The 26,127-nt window shown below is 44.5% G+C and overlaps 1 protein-coding gene across 2 annotated transcripts in view; it reads left to right on the top strand.

The window, feature by feature from the left end:
• LOC147109668 (Golgi-pH regulating cation channel-like) overlaps positions 1–26,127 on the top strand; it is a 90,535-nt gene that overhangs the window by 55,137 nt on the left and 9,271 nt on the right. For both annotated transcript variants that reach the window (XM_086003747.1, XM_086003748.1), the window contains exons 13-17: positions 10,065–10,173; positions 11,483–11,541; positions 18,402–18,505; positions 20,999–21,072; positions 21,594–21,655. In XM_086003747.1, coding sequence (XP_085859873.1) covers positions 10,065–10,173; positions 11,483–11,541; positions 18,402–18,505; positions 20,999–21,072; positions 21,594–21,655 — 408 coding nt within the window. The remainder of the gene's footprint in view (positions 1–10,064; positions 10,174–11,482; positions 11,542–18,401; positions 18,506–20,998; positions 21,073–21,593; positions 21,656–26,127) is intronic.

Genomic DNA, 26,127 nt, shown 5'->3' on the forward strand with positions numbered 1-26,127 from the left:
TAAGTTTGACAGGAAGAGCTGTCAAACCTATAAATACTATAAGCCCCAAAACATCACTAAAACTTCAAATAATTTTTTTTTTAATCACATTTTTAAAACAACTATAAATTACATGAAAACTATTTTAAACAATTATTTAAATTTTTGAAAAAATGAATTACATTTTCTAACAGGGCTAAAAATAAACTTACCTTTTAAAGTATTTAAAAATAATAAACCTGTGGAAAAAATGTTTTAATTTTAATTAATTCACCACTTACCTTGTTAAAAGCAGGCCTTGCGCCTGCTTTTTAAAAGTGTAACTGCTGCAGACTTACCCTCCCAGAGAAACCTGCAAAAAAAACGTAAGTTCTATGCGCACACGCTGCCTCTCCGGCGCACGCGTTCGACCTCTGAACCCCTTCTTTCAGGGGAACGGAAGTGCCGGTTTCCCGCGCATGCGCAGTACATGCACGAAACCGGCACTTTCGTTGGGCCTACGCGTGAGTACCCCATGCGTACTCACGAGTTGGGACCCGAATTTCTGGGCCAATGTTTCAGGTCGATGACCTTTTGTCAGAATAAGAGCAGCCCCAGTGAGTTCTGACGAAAAGTCATCGACCTGAAACATTAACTCTTGTTTCTCTCTCCGCAGATGCTGCCTGACCTGCTGAGTATTTCCAGCATTTACTGTTTTTATTTCAGATTTCCAGCATCTGCAGTATTTTGCGAATGTCTTGCAGGCTGGGGTTCCATGGAGGAACAAAGAAATTGGATCAAATTCAAAACTTTAAAAAAAAAAAGCAATTGGTGCTTCCACAGCAGATAATACAGCCAGGACAAATATAAAAAAATATAGCAAATTTACCAAAAGCTAGACTGGAAAGGCCTAAGAGGGAATATGAGAGAAAGTTTGTTTAAAAAAGGGAGCAAAAACAAGGCTTTCTATCGGTACATAGAAACATAGGCCATTCGGCCCCTCGAGCCTGCTCCGCCATTCAATGAGATCATGGCTGATCATCCAAATTCAGTACCCGGTCCCTGCCTTCTCCCCATATCCCTTGATCCCTTTAGCCTTAAGAAATATATCCAACTCCTTCTTGAATATATTTAATGAATTGGCCTCTACTGCCTTCTGTGGTAGAGAATTCCACAGGTTCACCACTCTCTGGGTGAAGAAATTCCTCCTCATTTCTGTCCTAAATGGCCTACCCCTTATCCTTAGACTGTGACCCCTGGTTCTGGACTTCCCGACCATCGGGAGCATCCTTCTTGCATCTAGTCTGTCCAGTCCTGTCAGAATTTTATAAGTTTCAATGAGATCCCCTCTCATTCTTCTAAACTCCAGCAAGTACGCTAGTAAAATGGATAGTCGGGTAGGGTGGTGAAGAGTAAGGGAATGGCAGAGCTTTTGCCTCTCTTTTCACAAAGCAGATGAATATTGGCATTGTACATGGGTGGTGAATAGTTAGTGCCAATTATTTTGTAAAGAAAGATGGTACTAAAGTTACTCCAACTGAGGTCAGCAAGTCATAGGGACTTGATGGTTTTTATCTGCAGAGAGTCTGACTATAATTTTAGAAAATTGTGTGGAAAGGAGACTTGTGCCAGATGCGATGCCCTCTTCACAAAAAAAAAAATACATAGATAAGCCAGGAAATTATAGGTCAGTTAGTAAACTACTAGTCTATATAATATTGAAGAAATTACTAAGCTTAGACTTAGAGAAATATGAACCAATTGGGACCAGTCAGTGTGGATTTTTAAAAGGCAATTCATGCTTGGTCAACATTATGGAGCTCTTCAGAGGAAATATAGTGGATGTGGTTTATATGGATTTTCAAAAGGCATTTGATAAGGTACCACATAAGAGACGTATGGCAAAGATAAGGGCAATATGTCAACTTGGATAGGGCAATAATTAGAGGACAGAAAGTAAACGGTAGATGTTGTAGAAAGCTTCTTGGAATATAGAGATATGGGCCAGTAATTCCGGCCAGACGGTGTACTCACGCGTGGGCCCGTTGGAAGTGCCGGATTTCAGCATGCACAGCGCATGCGCGGGAAACCGGCATTTCCTCCAAGGGGTTCAGAGGTCCAACGCGTGCACGCAGAACTCTGCGCGCACGCGTTGAACTTCCTTTTTTTTGACAGGTTTGCCCGTGTGCAAGGGCCTGAACTTTTTAGACATATAAAAAGGAGGCGTAAGGACTTGATTCTTGAAGGTAAGTGGTCTATTATTTAAAATTATAACATTTTTTCCACAGCTTTATTGTTTTTAAGGACTTTACAGTAAGGTAAGTTTATTTTTAGACCCGATTTCTTAAATTATTTTTTTCAAAAATTTGATTAATTGTTTAAAATAGTTTTTTAAAGTTATTTATAGTTTATTTAATTATTGGGATGTTTTTTAAAATTTTATTTAAAGTTAAACTAGTCTTTTGGGCGCCCGTACTTTTCATGAGTTTGACAGTTCTTACTGTCAAACTCATGAATGAAGTTTCCCCTCCCCTGATTGGCTGCACAGTGCTCACCTGATCCCAGCCGGCACATCGCACTAACTATGCCGCTGGATCAGGTAAGCACATCGCGCCGACATCTGAACCGGGCCAGTGACAGGAATTCCAAGCAGGCCCAGGCTTCAGATGTCGGCGCGCCGGGTGAGTGCACATTGGGGGCTTGCACGCGCGGCAAGCCCCGATCCTAATTTCTGGCCCGTGGTGTGTGGTGTTACACGTGTCTATGTTGGGGCTGCTCTTATTTGCTTTATACATAAATGATCTGGACATAGGAATTGAGGAAATAATAGCTGCTGTCACCAAATTGGTGGATACAGACAGACTGTCTGACAGCAGGAGGACATGAATGGGCAGGTGGGTAGAAAAATATGAAGTTGTAGGAATGGAGGTTCCTAACTAAATAATTCAGCTCAACTCGATGGATTAAAAGACTGGAATTTAATAACAACGAAGTTTGCTGGATGTTACAAGGAGGAAATCAAAACACGTTCGTTCAAGATGCCAGGTAGTCGAAGACTGCTGGAAAGTTCTCTAAGCTGACGTCATGACGTCCTCACGTTCTTCGTGCCGCTGGCGGTCACGTGATCGGCGTCATGACGTCACCACACAGGATAAAGGCAAACACACACTGTAAAGGTAACAATCAGTTTAAAGGTGCAGTCCCCGGCTGCACTATAATACAATTAAGGGGATTATACTAAAGTACACTGAGTCTCTTGTGGCTCCTCCACAAAGTAATACATGAGGAACAGGGAATGAAAGTATACTTCAAATGGCACGATTTTACATGAAGTAGAAGGATTTTGGTGTGACTATACATTGGTTGAAGGGCTGTGCTAAAATAAATAATGAGTTGATCCCAGTGGTCGGCAAGACAATAACAAGAGGGCGCAAACTTAAGGTAATCACAAAGTTGAAGGGTTGGTTGGAAAATAAATCTTCACGCACAGGCTGGGATGTGGGATTTTCTGCCAAAAAACTGTTGTTGAAACAGATTTCATGTACTCATTTGTAAGGGAGTCAGACAGCTGTTTTTAAAAAAAAAAAAAGAGAAATACTAAAGGGTATTGGGAGTGAGTAGGGGTGTGGGATTCGATTAGATGACTGATCTGGAGGAAAAGTACCAATGCCCAATTTGAGCTTCACTCACCTGGCATATGACATGATCTTAAGCCCCCCCCCCCCCCCCCCCCAGAGTAACTTAGTGTCATTGCTCTCAGCTATCTTTAACCTTGTGTGGGGCAGGGGGGATAGGGCTGTTCATTAACATCAGATTGTCACTTGGATAACAGTTTTTATAAAATTTGAAGCTTAAGTTTGTCCGCGTGCAGAACCTGCTGCCCTTTGACTCGATCTGTAAAGTACAGTATCTTGGGCAGTGCTACCTGTATTTGCCTGTGCACTGCCCCATGGAGTTAAAGGTAGTAAGATGCCCCAGAGATTCTTTACATGGGGTTGTCAACTGTGCTATTGGGAAGGTGCACTTGCAGCAGGACAGGAGAGAATGCTGGTGGGACAATCCACCCAGGTTGCATTCTGTACCTCCCAGCTACCTGTCTTCCAATCTTAAAATTAGAGCTAGGCCATTTAGGAGTGAAATCAGGAAGCACATTTTCATACAACAGGTAGTCGAACAGATCTGGCAACTCAAAACTGGGCATCCATGAGGCGCTGTGGGCCATCAGCAGCAGCAGAATTGTATCCAACCACAATCTGTAACCTCGTGGCCCAGCATATCCCTCACTCTACCATTACCATCAAGCCAGGAGATCAACCCTGGTTTAACGAAGAGTGCAGGAGAGCATGCCGGGAACAGCACCAGGCATACCGAAAAATGAGGTGTCAACCTGGTGAGGCTACAACACAGGACTACTTGCATGCCAAACAACGGAAGTTGCATGCCAAACAACGGAAGCAACATGCGATAGACCGAGCTAAGCGATCTCACAACCATCGGATCAAATCAAAGCTCTGCAGTCCTGCCACATCCAGTCGTGAGTGGTGGTGGACAATTAACAGGAGGAGGCTCCAAAAATATCCCCATCCTCAATGATGGTGGAGCCCAGCACGTGAGTGCAAAAGACAAGGCTGAAGCATTTGCAACTATCTTCAGCCGGAAGTGCCGAGTGGATGATCCATCTCGGCCTCCTCCTGAGGTCCCCAGCATCACAGATGCCAGTCTTCAGCCCATTCAATTCACTCCATGTGATGTCAAGAAATGGCTGAAGACACTGGATACTCCAAAGGCTATGGGCCCTGACAACATTCTGGCAATAGTACTGAAGACTTGTGCTCCAGAACTAGCTGCGCCCCTAGCCAAGCTGTTCCAGTACAGCTACAACACTGGCATCTACCCAGCAATGTGGAAAATTGCCCAAGTACGTCCTGTCTACAAAAAGCAGGACAAATCCAACCCGGTCAATTACCGTCCCATCAGCCTACTCTCAATCATCAGCAAAGTGATGGAAGGTGTCGTCGACAGTGCTATCAAGCGGCACTTACTCAGCAATAACCTGCTAACTGACGCCCAGTTTGGGTTCCGCCAGGGCCACTCAGCTCCTGACCTCATTACAGCCTTGGTCCAAACATGGACAAAAGAGGTGAGGTGAGAGTGACTGCCCTTGACATCAAGGCAGCATTTGATCGAGTGTGGCATCAAGGAGCCCTAGCAAAACTGAAGTCAATTGGAATCAAGGGGAAAACTCTCCATTGGTTCGAATCATACCTAGCACAAAGGAAGTTGGCTGTGGTTGTTGGAGGTCATTCATCTCAATCACATGACATCACTGCAGGAGTTCCTCAGGGCAGTGTCCTAGGCCCAACCATCTTCAGCTGTTTCATCAATGACCTTCCCTCCATCATAAGGTCAGAAGTGGGGATGTTCACTGATGATTGCACACTGTTCAGCACCATTCGAGACTCGTCAGATACTGACGCAGTCCGTGTCCATATACAGCAAGACCTGGACAACATTCAGACTTGGGCTGACAAGTGGCAAGTAACATTCGCACCACACAAGTGCCAGGCAATGACCATCTCCAACAAGCGAGACTCTAACCATCTCCCCTTGACATTCAATGGCATTACCATCGCTGAATCCCCCACTATCAACATCCTGGGGGTTACCATTGATCAGAAACTGAACTGGACCAGCCATATAAATACTGTGGCTACAAGAGCAGGCCAGAGGCTGGGAATTCTGCGGCGAGTGTCTCACCTCCTGACTCCCCAAAGCCTTTCCACCATCTACAAGGCACAAGTCAGGAGTGTGATGGAATACTCTCCACTTGCCTGGATGAGTGCAGCTCCAACAACACTCAAGAAGCTCGACACCATTCAGGACAAAGCAGCCCGCTTGATTGGCACTCCATCCACCACCTTCAACATTCACTGCCTCCACCACCGGCGCACTGGCTGCAGTGTGTACCATCTACAAGATGCACTGCAGCAACTCGCCAAAGCTCCTTCAACAGCACCTTCCAAACGCGCGACCTCTACCACTTAGAAGGACAAGGGCAGCAGACGCATGGGAACATCACCACCTACAAGTTCCCCTCCAAGCCACACACCATCCTGACTTGGACCTGTATCGCCAATCCTTCACTGTCGCTGGGCCAAAATCCTGGAACTCCCTAACAGCATTGTGGGTGTACCTACACCATATGGACTGCAGCGGTTCAAGAAGGCAGCTCACCACCATCTTCTCAAAGGCAATTAGGGATGGGCACTAAATGCAGGCCTAGCCAACGACGCCCACATCCTATCGATGAATAAAAAAAACGTTGAAATCTTGGAACACTCCCCCCCCCCCCCCCCCCCAAAAAAAGCTACGGTTGCTTGGTCAGTTGAAATTCTCAAGACTGAGATCGATAAAATTGTTAGGTAAAGGTATCAAGATATTGAGTAAAGGTGGGTTAAATAGAGTTGAGGTACAGATAGATCTTCTTCCTGTAGCATCAATATTATTCGTCATTTGGACAACAAAAATGTTTCAGCTGGCAGACTGTCGATCAGTAAGTACGGTCTTCTGTAGCCATGTCTGTTAGTTGATTTTCAAATCTCCCAGGTATGAACTGCAGACTTTACATAGGACAGGATTGATATTGCTGTGTCCCTCCAATTTTCCCCTCATTTGAAGCTGCTGAGTTTTGCTGGGGTACTATGACTATGGTAACTTTTTAAGGCTGTAATTTTTGCTTTAGTAGATAGAATACCGTGGTGTGATTGGAGAGAACTGTGAAAAGGATAGATATCTTGCATTTGGGAGTAAGAATTTGGTGAAATTGTTGAGGTCCCAGTGGGCAAGTTGCAGCTTTCCACAGCCTGTTGCTTGCTCCAACAACCCTGGTTCACTAAGTGAAGGCAATCTTTGCATAAAAGGGAGAGAGTTTAGTTGACAGTGGTGTCATTGGTTGGGGGGAGGGGAGGAAATTCCCCCACACGCAGAGGTAGTGTTTGGGGCTTTACCATTTGTGTTCTGTACTGTTTTTGTTTGGAAATGATGCAGTTGTGACACCTCAGTTCATGTTGATGGAGGTCTGCCTTAAATGACACTTAACATAGAAACATAGAAGATAGGAGCAGGAGTAGGCCATTCGGCCCCTCGAGCCTGCTCTGCCATTCAATGAGATCATGGCTGATCATCCAAATTCAGTACTCTGTCCCTGCCTTCTCCCCATATCCTTTGATCCCTTTAGCCTTAAGAAATATATCCAACTCCTTCTTGAATATATTTATTTTAAAGGCCCAGAACTTCGGGTCTCTACGGGTGAGTACGCACGGGGTACTCGCCTGTAGGCCCAATGGAAGTGCCGGTTTCCTGCATACACTGCGCATGTGCGGGAAACCGGCACTTCCGTTCCCCTGAAAGAAGGGGTTCAGAGTTCGAACGCGTGCACAGGAGAGGCTGCGCGTGCGCATCGAACTTATTTTTTTTTGCAGGTTTTTCCGGGAGGGGAAGTTTCCAGAAGGTACACATATAAAAAGCAGGCGTAAGGCCTGCTTTTTACAAGGTAAGTGGTGAATTCATTAAAATTAAACATTTTTTCCACAGGTTTATTATTTTTAAATACTTTAAAGAAAGGTAAGTTTATTTTTAGCCCCGTTAGAAAATAAAATTATTTTTTTCAAAAATTTAAATTATTGTTTAAAATAGTTATTTCATGTAATTTATAGTTGATTTAAAAACTCTGATTTTTTTAAAATTTATTTGAAGATTTTGTGATGTTTTGGGGCCCGTAGTATTTATAAGTTTCCTGTCAAACTTATGAATGGGCATTCCCTGCTCTGCTTGGCGCCCCATGGCCCACGTGATCCCAGGGGACGCATCGAACTAACTGCGCCCCTGGGATACGCAAGCACTGGAGGCCCAGGATCGCAACTCCACGGGGGCCCACAGCTCAACGGCTGGCGCGCTAGGTAAGTGCAGGTCGGGGGCTTACACCCGTGGGAAGCACCCGACCTGAATTTCTGGGCCAATGAATTGGCCTCCACTGCCTTCTGTGGTAGAGCAGCTTTGTAAATGGTGTATGGGGTAAATGGACATAGAAGCATAGAAGATAGGAGCAGGAGTAGGCCATTCGGCCCCTCGAGCCTGCTCCGCCATTTAATGAGATCATGGCTGATCATCCAGGTTCAGTATCATGTCCCTGCTTTCTCCCTATATCCCTTGATCCCTTTAGCCTTAAGAAATATATCTAAATCCTTCTTGAATATATTTAATGAATTGGCCTCAACTGTCTTCTGTGGTAGAGAATTCCACAGGTCCACCAATCTGGGTGAAGAAATTCCTCCTCATTTCTGTCCTAAATGGCTTACCCCTTATCCTTAGACTGTGACCCCTGGTTCTGGACTCCCTGGCCATCGGGAGCATCTTTCCTGCATCTAGTCTGTCCAGTCCTGTCAGAATTTTATAAGTTTCAATGAGATCCCCTCTCATTCTTCACTCCAGCGAGTATAAGCCCAGTCGACCCAATCTCTCCTCATACATCGTTCCTGCCATCCCAGGTATCAGTGTGGTGAATCTTCGCTGCACTCCCTCCATGGCAAGAACATCCTTCCTCAGATAAGGCGACCAAAACCGCACACAATACTCAAGGTGTGGTCTCACCAAGGCCCTGTACAACTGCAGCAAGACATCCTTGTTCCTGTACTCAAACCCTCTCGCTACGAAGGCCAACATACCATTTGCCTTCTTAACCGCCTGCTGCACCTGCATGCTTACCTTCAGTGACTGGTGCACAAGGACACCCAGGTCTCGTTGCACTTCCCCTTCTCCCAATCTATTGCCGTTCAATATTACCATTAACTGCTGTGATGTTCTATATCTTAGTGGATCAGCAGCCTGGCTATATCCTTCATGGTTGGAGAAGGTAGAATTTGGCATGGAACAGGCCATCGAGACTACTGATCAGTTTGGGTTTGGACTGCACTGAATCCATGAGCAAGAAATGAGCATACTGTGTCCTGCCAAATGGAACTGCAATATTCCATCACTGAAATAGATTTCAACTGGAGCTCACTCCGACTTTCAGATGGTTTAGTGGATATCTCGGAATGATTACATGGCAGTTATGTAAGTGATGAATTCAGAACAAGCACTTCATAACAGCCATCTAAATCCAAGGATAGACTACAGCCTTGAATTGGTGCTGGTTCTTTAGTTTGAATTGGTGCTGGTTCTTTAGTTTGAATTGGTGCTGGTTCTTTAGTTTGAATTGGTGCTGGTTCTTTAGTTTGAATTGGCGCTGGTTCTTTAGTTTCAGGATACAGGATAGGACATTTAGGACTGAGGTGAAGAGAAATTTCTTCACTGAGGGTGGTGAACCTGTGGAATTCTCTACCACAGAAGGCTTTGGAGACCAAGCCACTGAATATATTTAAGAAGGGGATTGATAGATTTCTAGACACAAAAGACATCAAGGGGAATGGGGAGAGCGCGGGAATATGGTATTAAGATAGAGGATCAGCCATGATTGTATTGAATGGCGGAGCAGGCTCGAAGGGCCGAATGGCCTATTCCTGCTCCTATTTTTCTATGTTTCTAAATTGTATAATTCTGAACCTTGCAAAAGTCTGAGGGGGTTGGTGCAAAGCAGATTCTTGGTGTGCTAACTTTACGCTATCCAGTATGTATAAAATACTGTAGATTGTGGCTCCCAAAACACACAACGTGCTCACTCACTGCCACACAGGTTGGTTCTCACACATGAAAAATAGCTACTAGGTTCGGATATGGAGGGTTGCAAATGTTCAGGGTGACTGTACCCCTCCAAGAGATGGGAGGGGCAGTCCATATGGTCACACGCAGTGCAGCGTGTGACTCCATTCTAAAATTAGAGGATTGGATTCCCCGGGCTTGTTTGGTGTATGAAGCTTCCTGTACTTGACTCCAGCAAAAAAAAAATGGAACCTACAGCAAATTTGAGTAGACAATTACTATTGATCCTGACTGTTAACTTGCATGGATTTGTTTAAGCAGAATGATGGTGGTTGTTTTTGTTTCCACAAACGGTATATCTGGATTTTTTATTTTATATTCTGTCCATTTTCTTTAACCGATGACACATCTTCATCAGCTTGACCCAGACTATGAAGATGCTAAAGCTGAGAAGGAACGTTGTGAAGCTCTCTTTATACAGACATTTCACAAACACACTTATCTTTGCTGTCATAGGTAAGTTAAAAACACATTATGAACTGGTGTCTGTTAGGTGGCCTGATTGTGTGCTGATGAAAAATTGGATTCCTAATACAAGAGCTTCTGAAATTCACTCTCACTTTGATATTGCTGGCCTTTGGTGATGACTGACCAGTTAAATAGAGGGTTGCACAGCAGTGGAATGTGGCCATCTCGGCTGGGTAGAAGAATTGGCAAGGACGATCCCAGCCTATTGGAGGTTCACCTCCTCTCAAATAGCTCTTCAAGTAGGAATGCTCGTTGAATCCATGAGTTGTTCTGCTGACCAACTGGCTACTCGCGATGGTTTTTCCTGAGATGTGTTTGCTACTATTTAAACCTCAGCATCATTGGAGAATCCCCTGAAGGCGAAGTGGGTAAAAGTGGGTTCCACCTGGTGTGGAACTGAGTCACTCGCACATCAGGAAAGGTGCAGGTTTGGTTTGTCCCTGGCCTGCACTGTAAGCTGACTTCAGCTGGTTGTGAGGCTGCAGGTGGTTTCTAGCTCCTGGGGGATGCGGGGGAGAGAAAATCAACTTAAGTTCTCGTTGCTTACCACTGTCTAGTGACGCGCCTGATGTGTGTGTACACACATCAGGTGCAGACAGACTGATTTGGTAGGGATGGTCAAATCCCATTATAGAATAGCCTGCTTATACTTGCTAGGCTCACATTAAGAATGGGATAGCACATACTGGAATGTCTGGTATTTTGTACATAGGGTAGGATATAGGTGTGATGCATTTTGCGTGCTATTACCAATGCTATTGCATTTATCTCCTATCCTTTGTGGGTGAGCCCTCCCTGATTCTAAGGAAATGATTTGAGAATATTTTGCTGGGTCGATTGATCTTGACGATTGGGGGCGAGGGATTAGATGGAATCCGAAGCATCCTAATCACAGAAACCCCACAGTGCAGATAGAGGCCATTTCGGCCCATCGAGCCTGCACCGACACATATCCCACCCGATCCCCGTAACCCCTACACCAACACATATCCCACCCTATCCCCGCAACCCCGCGTATTTAATCCCCCTAACACTAAGGGTCAATTTATCACAGCCAATCAACCTAACCCGCACATCTTTGGACTGTGGGAGGAAACCGGAGCACCCGGAGGAAACCCACGCAAACACGGGGAGAATGTGCAAACTCCACACAGACAGTCACCCGAGGCCAGATTCGAACCCGGGTCCCTGGTGCTGTGAGGCAACAGTGCTAACCACTATGCCACCGTGCTCCCTATTGAATGTACCGATTCCTCCACTAAGTTAATACTTCACTTTTTATTTCTTGCTCCTATAGCGTCAATATTTTTCATCATTTGGACAACAAAGAAGTTCCGGCTGGCAGACTGTCAATCAGTAAGTAAGCACTTCTGTAGCCATGTTATGTGATTTTTAAATCTCCAAGTATGAGCTGCAGACTTTACATAGGACAGGATTGACATTGCTGTATCCCTCCAGTTTTCCCCTCATGTGAAACTGCCGTCTCTTGCTGGGGTGCAGCTGTACAGATGTCCGAGCCTCCAGTACTTCACTGCAGCAGCCATTCTTTATCTATGGGCCAAGGCAGTGAGCCGACTGTGGGGAGCGCATTGTTGCCAAGCAAAATCCTCTCCTTTCACCAGATGTCCACATAGAGTGTTGCATAGCAATCATGAGCAGGAATCCAACACATTTTCCACTCATTCACTCACACATCATTTGTTGTGCCCCTACAGTCACCCCAGCAGAGATCAGCTAACTGGGAACAGACCGGGGACTGAAGTTGGGTCTTTATAACTCATTACCACCCACCCCTCTCAGCGCAGCGACTCACTAACCCTACTGGGGCAGAACAGATTGGATCACCCTGGTGCTGGAGGACACCATTAGTCTGGTTGCTATATGCTGACACGGAGTCCTCTACATTGCCGGATGTGATATTGAATCTATCGTGTTTCTCTGTACTTCAGAGTAGAAATGCATTATTCATAGGGGATTTGATAGTTAGGGGCATAGACAGGCCTTTCTGTAACTGCAAACGTGATTTCCGAATGGTATGTTGCCTCCCTGGTGCCAGGGCATTCTGCGAGGGGAAGGGGAATAGCCAGAAGTCGTGGTCCATGTTGGAACCAATGACATAGGTAGAAAAGTGTTGAGGTCCTGCGGGCAGAGTTTCAGGAGCTAAGATGAAGCTTTAAAAAACAGGACCTCAAATGTAGTAATCTCAGGGTTACTCCCAGTGCCATATGCGACTTGAGTATAGAACCAGGAAGATAGTGCAGGTAAATGTGTGGCTGGAGAAGTGGTGGGGGAGGGAGGTTTTCAGATTCTTGGGGCATTGGGACTATTTCTGGGAGAAGGGGCACCTATACAAGATGGACAGGTTGCACCTGAACAAAGCCGGGACCAATGTTCTCGTTGAGAGGTTAACTAGTATTGTTGGGGAGGGTTTAAACTAATTTGGCAGGGGGAGGGGAACCAGATATTACAGAAATTAGATCAGAGGACAGAGAGATATAAACAGTAAAATTAGAAATATCCCAAAAATTGCAGGGACCTGATTGAGGCAAAAGTGGTGTGGAGATGCCGGAGTTGGACTGGGGTGGACAAATGTAAGAAGTCACACAACACCAGGTTATAGTCCAACAGCTTTATTTGAAATCACAAGCTTTCGGAGCGCTGCTCCTTCAGGTGAAGTGGAGAAATGCATAAAGACACAGCTTATATAGTCAGAGAATCATGTCAGATGTTTACAGGTAACCTTTCCAACTGCCATTTATCACACCTCGGCAGAGAGATAATCATAGCAGTCAAAGGTGTGAATGGTGTCCAAACAGGTCAGTCAGGGAAACATTACATCAAAGAACAATGAGGTGGGGTCACAAGGGGTCAAATATTGCAGATGCTGGGGTCTGTATGAAAAACAAAAAAACAGACAAAAAACATTTTTTTTGGCTGGAAATCACAGCAGGTCCGGCCGCATCTGTGTAGAGAGAACAAGCCAATGTCGACTCGAGTCTGGATGACCCTGCGTCAGGTGGGGTTACATGTAGCGTGACATGAACCCAAGATCTCTGTTGAGGCCGTCCTCATGGGTGCGGAACTTGGCTATCAGAGCAGAAACTGATAGCCAAGTTCCGCACCCATGAGGACAGCCTCAACAGAGATCTTGGGTTCATGTCACGCTACATGTAACCCCACCTGACGCAGGGTCATCCAGACTCGAGTCGACATTGGCTTGTTCTCTCTACACAGATGCGGCCGGACCTGCTGTGATTTCCAGCCAAAAAAAATTTTTTTTGTTTTTCATACAGACCCCAGCATCTGCAATATTTGACCCCTTGTGACCCCACCTCATTGTTCTTTGATGTAATGTTTCCCTGACTGACCTGTTTGGACACCATTCACACCTTTGACTGCTGTGATTATCTCTCTGCCGAGGTGTGATAAATGGCAGTTGGAAAGGTTACCTGTAAAACATCTGACATGATTCTCTGACTATATAAGCTGTGTCTTTATGCATTTCTCCACTTCACCTGAAGAAGGAGCAGCGCTCCGAAAGCTTGTGATTTCAAATAAAGCTGTTGGACTATAACCTGGTGTTGTGTGACTTCTTACATGAGGCAAAAGTGATGAAGGAGCTATTAATATCCGTAGTTTAATTAATAAGTGTGGTGAGCGGCAGGCGCAAATTGCTACATGGGATTGTGGCATGGTTGCATTAACAGAGACATGGCTCAAACAAGGCCAGGAATGTGTTCTTAATATTCCTGGTTACCAAGTATTTAGGAACGATAGAGAATGAAAAAGAGGAGGGGGCGTGGCAGTATGGATTCCAAATAGATAGGATATACTAGATGGTTCTTGGACTGAATCTATTTGACTTGAGTTGAGGAACAGAGCGGAAGCTGTTACATTGTTGAGAGTTTTTTTATAGAGCTCCAATCAGTGAGGAGATAGATGAACAAATTTGAAAGCATGTAACAAAATTAGAGTAGTAATATTAGAAGACTTTAATTACCCTAATATAGACTGGGAAAAACATGGTGTTAAGGTTAAAAAAGGAGAGGAATTTCTGATGTGTACAGGAGAACTTTCTCGATCAATATGTCTCCAGTTCAACAAGGGCGGAAGCAGTGTTGGATCTGGTTCTGGGAAATGAAGTAGGACAAGTGGAGTGTGCTACAGTAGGAGATCATCTAGCTAAAGGTGACCACAACATAATTTGGTTTAAAGTAATTATGGAAAGAGACCAGAAAATATCGAAGGTAGAAATGCTCAACTGGGGAAGAGCTAATTTCAGTGATTTAAGAAGGAACCTAGCACAGGTAGATTGGAAAAAGTGATTGCCGGGTAAAGCAGTAACGGAGCAATGGAGGACATTTAGAGAAGAAATCGTTCAGGTTCAAACTAGGCATATTCTTTTGACGGGAAAAGGTAGAGCATCCAAAGCTAATGTGTCCTGGATGACACAGGAAATAAAAGTTATAATAAAACAGAGAAAGGTGGCTTATGACAAATGTCAGGAGCAAGATTCAGTTAATAACCAGGAAGATTATGGAAACTACAGGAGGGAATTGAAAAAGTTAATACGGGAGGCAAAGAGAGGTTACGAGAAAAGATTAGCAGACAACATTAAATTGCACCCTAAAACATTTTATAAACCTACAAAGTGTAAGTAGTTAGCTAGGGAAAAAATTGTGCCTATTAAGGACACAAAGGGAAATCTTCAGAGGCAGAGGTAATGGCTAAAGTATTAAATGAGTACTTTCAATCTGTCTTCACAAAGGAAGCGGATGATGTGAAGGTTACAATAAAAGAGGAGAGGGAAGTTATGGACATGATAGTAATAGATAGAGAAGCATTAAAAAGATTAGCATTACTGAAGGTTGGTCAGTCGCCTGGTCCAGATGGAATGCATCCTCGGTTGCTGAAGGAAGCAAAGGTAGAAATAGTAGAGGCATTGGTCACAATCTTTCAATCCTCATTGGATACAGGAGTAGTGCCGGAGGACTGGAGGATTGCTAATGTTATATATACCATTATTCAAGAAAGGGGAGAGGGATTAACCAGGAAACTGCAGGCCAGTCAGCGTAACATCGGTGGTGGGGAAGTTATTGGAAACCATTATCAGGGACAAGATAAACTTTCATTTGGAAAGGCACGGGTTAATCAAGGCGAGCCAGCATGGATTTGTTAAAGGCAAATCGTGTCTGACTAAGATGTAAATGCCTTAGAAAAAGGTACAGTGGAAGGTTACCAGGGTTGAGGGACTTCAGTTGAGAAGTTTGAAAAGTTCGGACTGTTCTCCTTGGAACAGAGAAGGTTAAGAGGGGACCGAATGGAGGTTCTCAAGATGATGATGGATTTTGATAGAGTAGATGGAGAAAAACTATTCCCTCTGCCGAGTGGGCCAATAACCAGAGGCCATAGATTCAAAATCATTGGCAAAAGATCTAGGAGGAGATGAGACATTTTTTTGAGTTGTCGGGATGTGGAACGCTCTACCTAAAAAGGTGGTGGAAGCTGAATCCATAAAAAATTTTAAAAGGGAGTTGAACAGGTACTTGAGAATGAGGAACTTTGGGATCACGGACAAAAAGCGGGGATGTGGGACTAAGCACAACTGCTCTTTCAAAGAGCCAGCACAGGCACGACGGGCCGAATGGCCTCCTTCGGTGCTGTAAATTTCTATGATTCACATCACTATGGAAATGGGCTGAGGCTGCAGAGTAATATACAGCTGCAGCTCCCAGCTTTGGGGCAGGGCATCTCCATCGGCCTTTGCTGGAGAGCTAAAGCAGCCCTTATTCTATATCTTTGTTGAAAACTGCTATTTTTCTTTGAAATTATAACTTTGCAGGTTATTCATTTCAGAAGCATTGTGACACTGTTAGTACCACTAAATAATACCTCCCAGACTGGACAGCTCCTACCGTGTGTCCTGGTACCGACCCATATAATCGTTTCCCTCCCAGTGACTGAACATGTAACAGCATTAATATTGGAGAGCATTGACAGATGGGTTTGTGGCATGTTTCACTGGGCCCCTCTATTTGAAGAGATTTTCTGAAAGGGAGCATTCATTTATAATTTAAAGAGAAATGAAAATATAAATTAAGGAAGTTGAAGTTTAGCTTTGCCCTGTTAGAAGGAGGCTATCTACTTTTACAGAAGTGAAAGTGTGGCCAAAGTAGGTTTTCCCCCGTGTGGCGAATGTACTGCCCAGTGTGGTTCCAGCTGTATAAACCAAGGTGGTGCCATGGTCTATCTGTGCTGACTCAGCAGATCTGAATCACGGCAGCACTTGCCCACTACAACTGGCCTCATTGTTCCTGGGCAGGATGGTTTGGGGGGTGGCGGGGGGAGAATCTGATGGCTACCTGATCGATCCCGTTTCATATTTTCATAGGCTAGGCAAAGACCATCCGGTCCGTATAGACATGATGCAGCCCAGGTGCACCATCAACCAAACCACCTCAGTCATGCAATCTGCTGGGAGAGGTTAAAAAAAAACTGATGCCAATTTTCGACAAATTGGGAGGAATTCCACTCCGACCCCTAAAGGAGATAAAGGAAGATTGAGGAGACTGGAGTAGCATATCAATAAACCCAGCTACCCCGAAACCTACCCATTCGAAATTGAAGTGGTGGGGATGATGCTGTAGAACTATACCCGAGCAGGGTGTTACTGGGGGCTGCTGTACCTGTGGAACTATACCCGAGCAGGGTGTTACTAGGGGCTGCTATACCTGTGGAACTATACCCGAGCAGGGTGTTACCTGGGGGGCTGCTATACCTGTGGAACTATACCCGAGCAGGGTGTTACTTGGGGGCTGCTGTACCTGTGGAACTATACCCGAGCAGGGTGTTACTGGGGGGCTGCTATACCTGTGGAACTATACCCGAGCAGGGTGTTACTGGGGGGGCTGCTATTCCTGTGGAACTATACCCGAGCAGGGTGTTACTGGGGGGCTGCTATACCTGTGGAACTGTACCCGAGCAGGGTGTTCCTGGGGGCTGCTATACCTGTGGAACTATACCCGAGCAGGGTATTACTGGGGGGCTGTTGTACCTGAATGAGCAGGCTGTTACTCGGGGACTGCTATACCTGTGGAACTATACCTGAGCCGGGTGTTACTGGGGGGCTGCTGTACCTGTGGAACTATACCCAAGCAGGGTGTTACTGGGGGCTGCTGTACCTGAATGAGCAGGGTGTTACTGGGGGGCTGCTATACCTGTGGAACTATACCCGAGCAGGGTGTCACTGGGGTGCTGCTATACATGTGGCACTATACCCGAGCAGGGTGTTACTGGGGGGCTGCTATACCTGTGGAGCTATACCCGAGCAGGGTGTTACTGGGGGGCTGCTATACATGTGGCACTATACCCGAGCAGGGTGTTACTGGGGGGCTGTATACCTGTGGAATTATACCCGAGCAGGGTGTTACCTGGGGGCTGCTGTACCTGTGGAACTATGCCCGAGCAGGGTGTTACTGGAGGGCTGCTGTTTCTGTGGAACTATACCCGAGCAGGGTGTTACTGGGGGGCTGCTGTACCTGTGGAACTATACCCGAGCAGGGTGTTATTGGGGGGCTGCTATACCTGTGGAACTATACCCGAGCAGGGTGTTACTGGGGGGCTGCTATACCTGTGGAACTATACCCGAGCAGGGTGTTACTGGGGGCTGCTGTACCTGTGGAACTGTACCCGAGTAGGGTGTTACTGGGGGGCTGCTATACATGTGGAACTATACCCGAGCAGGGTGTTACTAGGGGGCTGCTATACCTGTGGAACTGTACTCGAGCAGGGTATTACTGGGGGCTGCTGTACCTGTGGAACTGTACCCGAGCAGGGTGTTACTGGGGGGCTGCTATACCTGTGGAACTATACCCGAGCAGGGTGTTACTGTGGAACTATACCCGAGCAGGGTGTTACTGTGGAACTATACCCGAGCAGGGTGTTACTGGGGGGCTGCTATGCCTGTGGAACTATACCCGAGCAGGGTGTTACTGGGGGGCTGCTATATTTGTGGAACTATACCCGAGCAGGGTGTTACTGGGGGACTGCTGTACCTGTGGAACTATACCCGAGCAGGGTGTTACTGGGCGGCTGCTATACCTGTGGAACTGTACCTGAACGAGCATCTTCAGGAAGCAAGAAGAAAAACTGAATGAAAATGAAAACACCAGTGTATTAGGCAGCACTTTGATTCCTTTCTTCTGTGTTTTATGCAGGACTGGAGAGAGCGGTGGATAGACGATGCATTCTGGCGATTGCTTTTCTCCGTCATACTACTGGTCATAATGATCTTGTGGAGACCATCAGCAAACAATCAAAGGTTTTAGTGCGTTTTTGGCAGAAATTTCCAGGTTTTTTTTTCTCTTGTCCCAGGTGAAGTTGAACAGTGTGTTGATAAAGAGAGAATGGGTGGCAAGTATGTCAGAGCAGGTTGGACATAAGTGGTTTGAGCAGGACTGGAACTTGGCAACACATGAGCAGAGCTGTGGAATATCCTGATAGTGAAGGAGGATAACTTAACAGGAGAAATATCCCCTTTATCCAGCACCTAGAAGCTGGTTCTTAAATGGTACGTGCAGAGGCTGGGCAATAATGTATGCAGCAGGGGCTCTGAGTTTTTTTTTAAATAGGAGAACTCATTGCCCCAGAGAAGAGTAGCTGATCTGAGACAGTTTGTAACTCAGTGCCTGGCTTACTGAGACTGCACTAAAATCTGCCGGAGAATTTTGTTTTGAAGGCTGACCATACAACACAGATGACAGAAGCTCAGGAGATGGCGGCTGGATTGTCCCTTTGTAAATTCGAGTGTGAGATATGTGGCCTTCAAAGGTGAAAGAGGTGCCGAGACCAGGCCCCGCCTGCCTTGGGGTGCCGTTTCTCATTTCTCTTATTTTACCAATATTAGCATGAACATTAACTCTGAATTACTCTCTCATTCCTCTTACGTTACAAATATGCATTTCACACGCTGCTTCCTCCCTACATCATTTTGTTGAAGTCACACTACATCCTTTTTTAACTCTATCTCTTCCAGGCCGTCAAAACCATAGAACCCCGAGCATCGTTAATTCTTTTCTCCCCCTATAATCTACAATGCTTTAAATGTCTAAACTTGGTGTTGCAGAATTGGTACTTCCTGATTCATCTTGCCCCTCTCCTGCTCTTTTTAACAGTGGTATCCTGTACTTGGGGCCTTAGCCCTTCATCCAGGTTTCTTTATATCCATGTATACCTTTTGTTTAGTTCTCCTTTCGCCCAGCATACTTCGCTGGTCACATTTTTCTACGTACAAATCTAGCATTTGAACGGCTGAAATTTCATATTCATAAAACAATGATTAATACAACCCGAATGTTAGTCAGTGTACCAATCTGAAATGGACAAAGCAGGTACATAGTGTTCCAATGAGCAATCTCTAAGGACATGTGCAAACAACTAATCAGACAGCAAAATCTACCAATAATAAAAAGGGAAGTCAGTGAGACCGCTCGAAATATTTTTTGGAAATAGTTTTGGCAGCGATATTGAAATCTCAAACTGACATTCACTGCTGAACTATGATTTATAACAACCATTGCTAATTATGAAAGGAACGATTAAATTTACCTCAAACAAAAGCAAAATACTGCAGATGCTGGAAATCCAAAGTAAGGGCAGAAAATGCTGGAGACACTCAGCAGGGCAGGCAGCATCTGTAGCGAGAGGAACAGAGTTCACGTTTCAGGTCGATGACCTTTCATCAGAACACTAAACTTACCTGGTGGGTCTTTAAAATGTTTGTGGTTGTTTGTCTGCGTCGGAGAAGCCTAGGTCTTGAGTTCATAGACATAGAGTTATCTGTCAAGTAACGAGCCTCACTAAGGGAGCAGACTTTATCTCTTAGCATGGGCTGGTACTTAAAACTTCCAGGTGCAAGCCAGGTCATGCACTGAGCAAGCCAGGTCATGCACCGAGCAAGCCAGGTCTTGCTTCTCCCTCCCCCATCCAACAGTGGAGAAGCACTGGGAGGGCAAACCCATTTTTAGCAGCAGTGAAAGTAACTGAATTTGTTTTTTGTTTAAAAACATCAGAACAAGGTAAAATATGGACTTTTCAACTTTTTGTGCTGTACAGCTGAAAAAATGAATGTTACTATTTTAAGAGGTTTATTTAGTAGATACAGCATGTTATGTGTCTGACGAATGAAACTGCAGTTTGATATATTTTAACTTTTATTCATATTTTGTAATAGCAAATAGTTACGGAAGTTGCATCATTTCTTGTGTGTATCGAGAGACAAGGGGCAAATTCTGGAAGTACCTTGATTCAAGTTTGGGGGAGGTTCTGAATAAAAGCTCTCATTTAAAAGTTTGTTTCAGCAGCACTTTTTAATTACACCAAGTACTGTTGCAGAGGTATTTGGTAAAGAAGGGAGGATGCAAATTAGTTTAATCTTTATATATTAATTTTGTACATTTTTGGTGCTTGCTATAAAAACCACACCATAAGCAACTGTACAGTGAAGGTAGAACTACTTTTCCATGCTAAATGTTGACAGTTATTGATTTAGCAATAGTATGTAAGAGGAACCAATATATTTACTTACCTGCAGTGGGCAAGGAAAACACTAATTTTCCAGGAACTAATCAAAAAATCACTTCACGGCCTCTGAGGCGATCTCTCAAACTTCCATTTCCAAATCCTTTCAGTGAAGATATGCACCCTCCCCCACTTCCACACACCAACACCTTCCTTTGCAACGACATAATCTCTAATTCAATGAGCAACACCTCAGAAGATCTGCTAATACTAGTAAAGACTCTTTGTTTTGCAGGTTTGCCTTCTCCCCTCTTGCAGATGAGGATTATGATGATGAGCTCAAAGAACCGATGCTCAATGAAGCTTTTGGTAAGTGGAGTCCATCAACTTGGTAACCGCACTCTAGAGTAAAACATGTCATTAATAAGAACGTAAGAATTAGGAACAGGAGTAGGACATTTGGCCCTTCAAACCCGCTCTGTAATTCAGTAAGATCATGGCTGATCTTCGACCTCAACTCCACTTTCCCACCTGATTCCCCTAGAGTCCAAAAATCTATCTACCTCAGCCTTGAATATACTCAACAACTCAGCATCCACAGCCCTTTGGGGTAGAGAATTCCAAAGATACACAACCTTCTGAGTGAAGAATAAATAAATGAAGAGTAAGAATTAAGTTGAGTAAATTAGATCTTTGAATTGTGGCAGGGTTTGGGGAAATAAGAATGTTGACCACTTTTGCCTTCGTTTGTTGGATTAGCACAAAGTGGGGTTGGAAGGTCCTTTACCCAGATATTGGATGAAGGACAAGACCTTCAGTGAGAAATGAAATGGAGGAAGAAGTGATTTATATTCAGTTATGGAAATTGTATCTTTGTATATTTCCTGCAGAGGGAATGAAGATGAGAGGTACGAAAGCAGAGTCCAACGGCACTGCAAAGCTTAATAAAGTGGTGAGTAAGTTAGCAAACAATGCTGATTTCAAGGTGCAGCTTGAGGCTGTATGGACTTAAAGCACAGACACTTTGCAAGCTCATGCATATTAAGGTCAATCTGCAAAACTGCCTGGACACCTGAATTCATCAGCTGTATTTTGGATGAGATTTTCCGTTCATTTCTTAGCCAGACCGCAAGACTTCTTTTCAGAGAAAAGACCAGTACAGCATAACCTGTTGCATTGAAACTGAAGTGGGTGGCCACTAAAATGTTTGAACGCAGACAGTATGTAGAGGAGAGGAGAGCCTTGGCGAAGTCTGTCCTAGCAATGATTCCCGCTCCTAATTGCCATCCAGTGAATCCTGCTGGAAAGCTGGAGTGTATGCACGTCGGGTGAGGGCAAGGCTTGGCTCTGTAGTGATACCCCCTGGTTGACTAGCATGCCAATGTTCTCTAAATCACTACCTATCCACAGTCTCTGCTTCCTCATGGGTATTATGTAGCAGCATGTTCAATGCAGTGGAGCCTCCCCCAGGCACTCATAGTATTCAAATATGATTCAAAATGTTGCTAGTCAGACCCCTGTTGTGAAGGGCTGATCATCAAACAATTGTCTAATGATAAGTCATGACTTTTTAAATTAAAAAAAAAAAAACAGTATCTGGACAGTCTGGGCTGTTTGCATGAAGGGCTTCGAATGAAGGGAATAGAATAGCCTTATTCCAGAAGTAATGGCTCTAATGCCTTGATTTGAGAACTGAATTTACTTCCCATTTACATCATGCCTTAAAAATACTACTACAAAAAATTAGTAGCTGACATATCCTCCTGCGATGGACGAGGCGAGCAAAACTCCAATCCAGTAAACTCGGCTCGAGCTGCCCAAAGTGCTCCAGATGGGGCTTGTTAACACTTTCTACTACCACAGTCCTCTCTCTGCAATTCTGACCCATTCCTTTGTACAGTAGCATTACTCTACCACCCGGTAATTACACCTCATTATCTTATTTACTAAGTTTGTTTTCACCTCCAATTTTTTTCCTCTTCTGAGCACATGACTCCCTCAGAGATGCCGTTCCATGGGCATTGGTGACCCTCAGAATCAGGATTCGTGTGTGAGTCTTGACCGTGAATGCCAGCAACCTATTCATTTATGGGAGGCATTAAAGTTGATCTCACTAAACGTCACCATTAATGCACATGTTAAGTAGAGGTTACTGTATGTATACTGATGAGAGGAGCCCTAACTAATTTCTCTCCCCTCCCGCCCCCAAAGTACAGAGGTGCTGTAACCAATTAGTGTTCCTGCCACTACGTGGCTGAGATCAGCTAACCCAGGACAGACTGAAGATTGAAGCTGGGGCTTTTCCAGGTCTGTATGGCGGAGGAATGTTGACCTCAGAACAATCGGATCAGCCTGGGAATAGATAGTTGCATAAACTTATCCAAAATAATCTCTCATCTTTCTCCTGAGCAGTGCATTTTAGGACTGTTCCATTTAACTCGTATTTCCACTTTTGGTTCCTTCTTCCTATACTAATTACTTTAGACTTACCCTTATTGAACTGCATTTGCCACCTACTGGACCAGTTACATAAAAGCGCCAGATCATACTCAATTGGTTACATTGTTTCTTATAATTTGCTCTGCTTCCTATTTTAGTGGTATTGGCAAATTTGAATTTTTTTTCTTAAAAGGCAGTCAGTTAAGTCATTAATATGTTTAAAAAATAGCAATGATCCCAAAACTGGCCTCTGGGGTATCCCGCTTGTAACCTCTTTCCAGCTTGGAAAGTTCTCATTATGGCTACCCTGCTTTAATGGTTTTATGCCAACTATCCAGCTGGGTGCTTTCCAATTCAGTGACTCCTTGCCTTTACTATGTTGATATGCAATCTTGACAACAGCAACTTGCAATTATATAGCTCCTTTAACATATAGTGCAACGCCCCAAGGTGCTTCCCAGGAGTGCCATCAAACAAAATTTGACACCGGGCTACATGAGATATTAAGACAGCTGACCAAAAGCTTAGTCAAAGAGGTAGGTTTTAAGGAGCGTCTTAAAGGAGGAGGGAGAGGCGGTTTAGGGAGAGAATTCCAGAGCTTAGGGCCCAAGCAGCTAGTGGAGCGATGATAATCGGGGATGTGCAAATGGCCAGAACTGGAGGAGCGCAGAGATCTCGGAGGGTTGTACGGCTGGAAGAGGTTAGAGAATTGGGAGGGTCGAGGCCATAGAAGGATTTGAAAACAAGGGCGAGAATTTTAAAATCGAGGTGTTGCTGGACCTGGAGCCAATGTAGGTCAGTGAGCACAGGGGTGATGGGTGAACGGGACTTGGCGTGAATTAGGATATGGGCAGCAGAGTTTTGGTTTGCTCAAGTTTGCGGAGGGTGCAAGGTGGGAGGCTGGCCAGAAGAGCATTGGACTAGTCGAGTCTAGAGGTAACAAAGGCATGAATGAGGGTTTCAGAAGCAGATGAGCTGAGGCAAGGGTGGAGACAGCCGAAGTTATAGAGGTAAAAGTAAACAGTCTTGGTGATTGAGAGGATACGGGGTCAGAAGTTTAGCTCATGGTCAAATAGGGCGCCACGGTTACAAACGGTCTGGTTCAGCTTCAGACAGTGGCCAGGGAGAGGGATGGGATCGGTGGCTAGGGAATGGAGTATGTGGCGGGGACTGAAGACAATGGCTTCTGTCTTCAGAATATTGGAGGAAATTTCTGCTCATCCAATACTGGATGTTGGACAAGCAGTGTGACAAATCAGAGGCAGTGGTGGAATTGAGAGGTGGTGATGAGGTAGAACTGGGTGTCGTTAGCGTACATGTGGAACCTTTTGGATGTTGGCACCAAGGGGCAGCATATAGAGGAGAAATAGGAAGGGGCCAAGGATAAGTCCTTGGTGGACATCAGGTAACAACTGTAATTCCCTTGTCCATCATGTCAACAGCATCTTTGCAAAATGCCAGCCGTAGCATTAAGTATGACCAGCTTCTCCTAAATCTGTGCTGACTGGCTTCAACAAATTAATTTATGCAGTCCTTTAAATGATAAAAGACGAGTAGTGGAAAGGATTAGCTTTCTAAATCATTTAAAATCTTATCCACATTGGACTCCATTTGCCACCTACTTTTCCAGTTGCAGTCCCTCTGAATCTGGTTGTGGTGTTCCTCGTCATTTAGATTCATTAAGATTTTTCTCTAGGATTTAAGTTGAGCTTACAGGTCTGTAGTTTCCAGATATGTCACTTCACCCCAATGTACCTACTCAACTGCATGTCTGCGCAGTCATCTGCAAGATCCCGCGCAGACCACTCACCGGCTTTTCCCTTGTAGATACCACGTGCGCAAAAATTTGAATGGCCTGCAGATTAGGGGTGGCAGGCCGTGTAGGAGGCAGTGCAGCTTATGGGGGACGATGCTTGACCCTTTAAATAATGGCCACTTTCCAAACTTCTGGGATTTCAAATAGAGCAAACCTACAAAAATCTGTTAAATTGGAATAATTTTAGACCATATCTCCTTTAAGACTCACTATTGCACCTTGTCCAAATCGGGTGCTTTGTCTATTTGAGATATTTGATACCAAGTTTCTCTTCTGCCATTGCTCGATATTTAAATTTCTGATTTGGGCAAATTTCTCGCCTATTTCTTAAGAAAGACGGTGTGAAATAATTAGTAATTATTTTGTTCCCAAAATCTTGCTTCCCACATCATTTCTTTATTTCACCCTTTATTTACTGTGTGTGCGCCTGTGTGAAAGCCCCTTTACCTGAGGGGTTACCTGAGTTTTTCCTCACCATTCAGTGTTTCTCTTGGTTTCTTTAATTGTGTTTAAAGTGCTTTTCTTTGTCTTTATTGTTTATATAACCTTTCTCATTCCCAGTTTTAAGAGTCGCTTTATTATCCCCAAGACTTCTTTTCACATTCTTATTTAGCCATGTTGGCCTTCGTTGCATTTCACTGAGTTAGCCAGAATGAATTTTGATTGCAGCCTCAGCAATATTTTTCCCATTTTGTCTTGTGGATACCAAACAATGAGTATATATTCCAATTAACCTTTTTAAACTATTTTTTGCAGTTTCTGGTAAACAAGAGCGAGCTGCATTCCACATCATTGTACTTTTTTCCTCATCCTCCTTAAATGTCTTGCAGTAATGAATAAAGTCTTAACAATTCTAGTTGTTTTTAGCTGGAATTAGACGAGAAGCGAGATAAAACTTAAGCTCAGTGTAAGGAAGGAATGGCATTTAATGAACCGGTAACAACTTTAGTATATCTGAAGGGCTGACCAGCTTGGGATCCTGAACATACATTTCTGTTTTGAAATTTTGAAGTTGTCCCAACATTGTACGTTAGTGCTAATTTCTGAGCAGCATTTTCAACTTTGTAATTGTCATGTTTCATTTCCAGCCTTAAGAATAACATTGCCGGCAATGTGGTACTACTGAGATGTTGGTTTTCCCCCATGATCTCCAACATTAGTATCTCCAT

Source organism: Somniosus microcephalus, chromosome 12, assembly GCF_052327205.1.
Source record: "Somniosus microcephalus isolate GS21.2 chromosome 12, FLI_Smic_1.0, whole genome shotgun sequence".
NCBI classification, from domain to species: domain Eukaryota; kingdom Metazoa; phylum Chordata; class Chondrichthyes; order Squaliformes; family Somniosidae; genus Somniosus; species Somniosus microcephalus.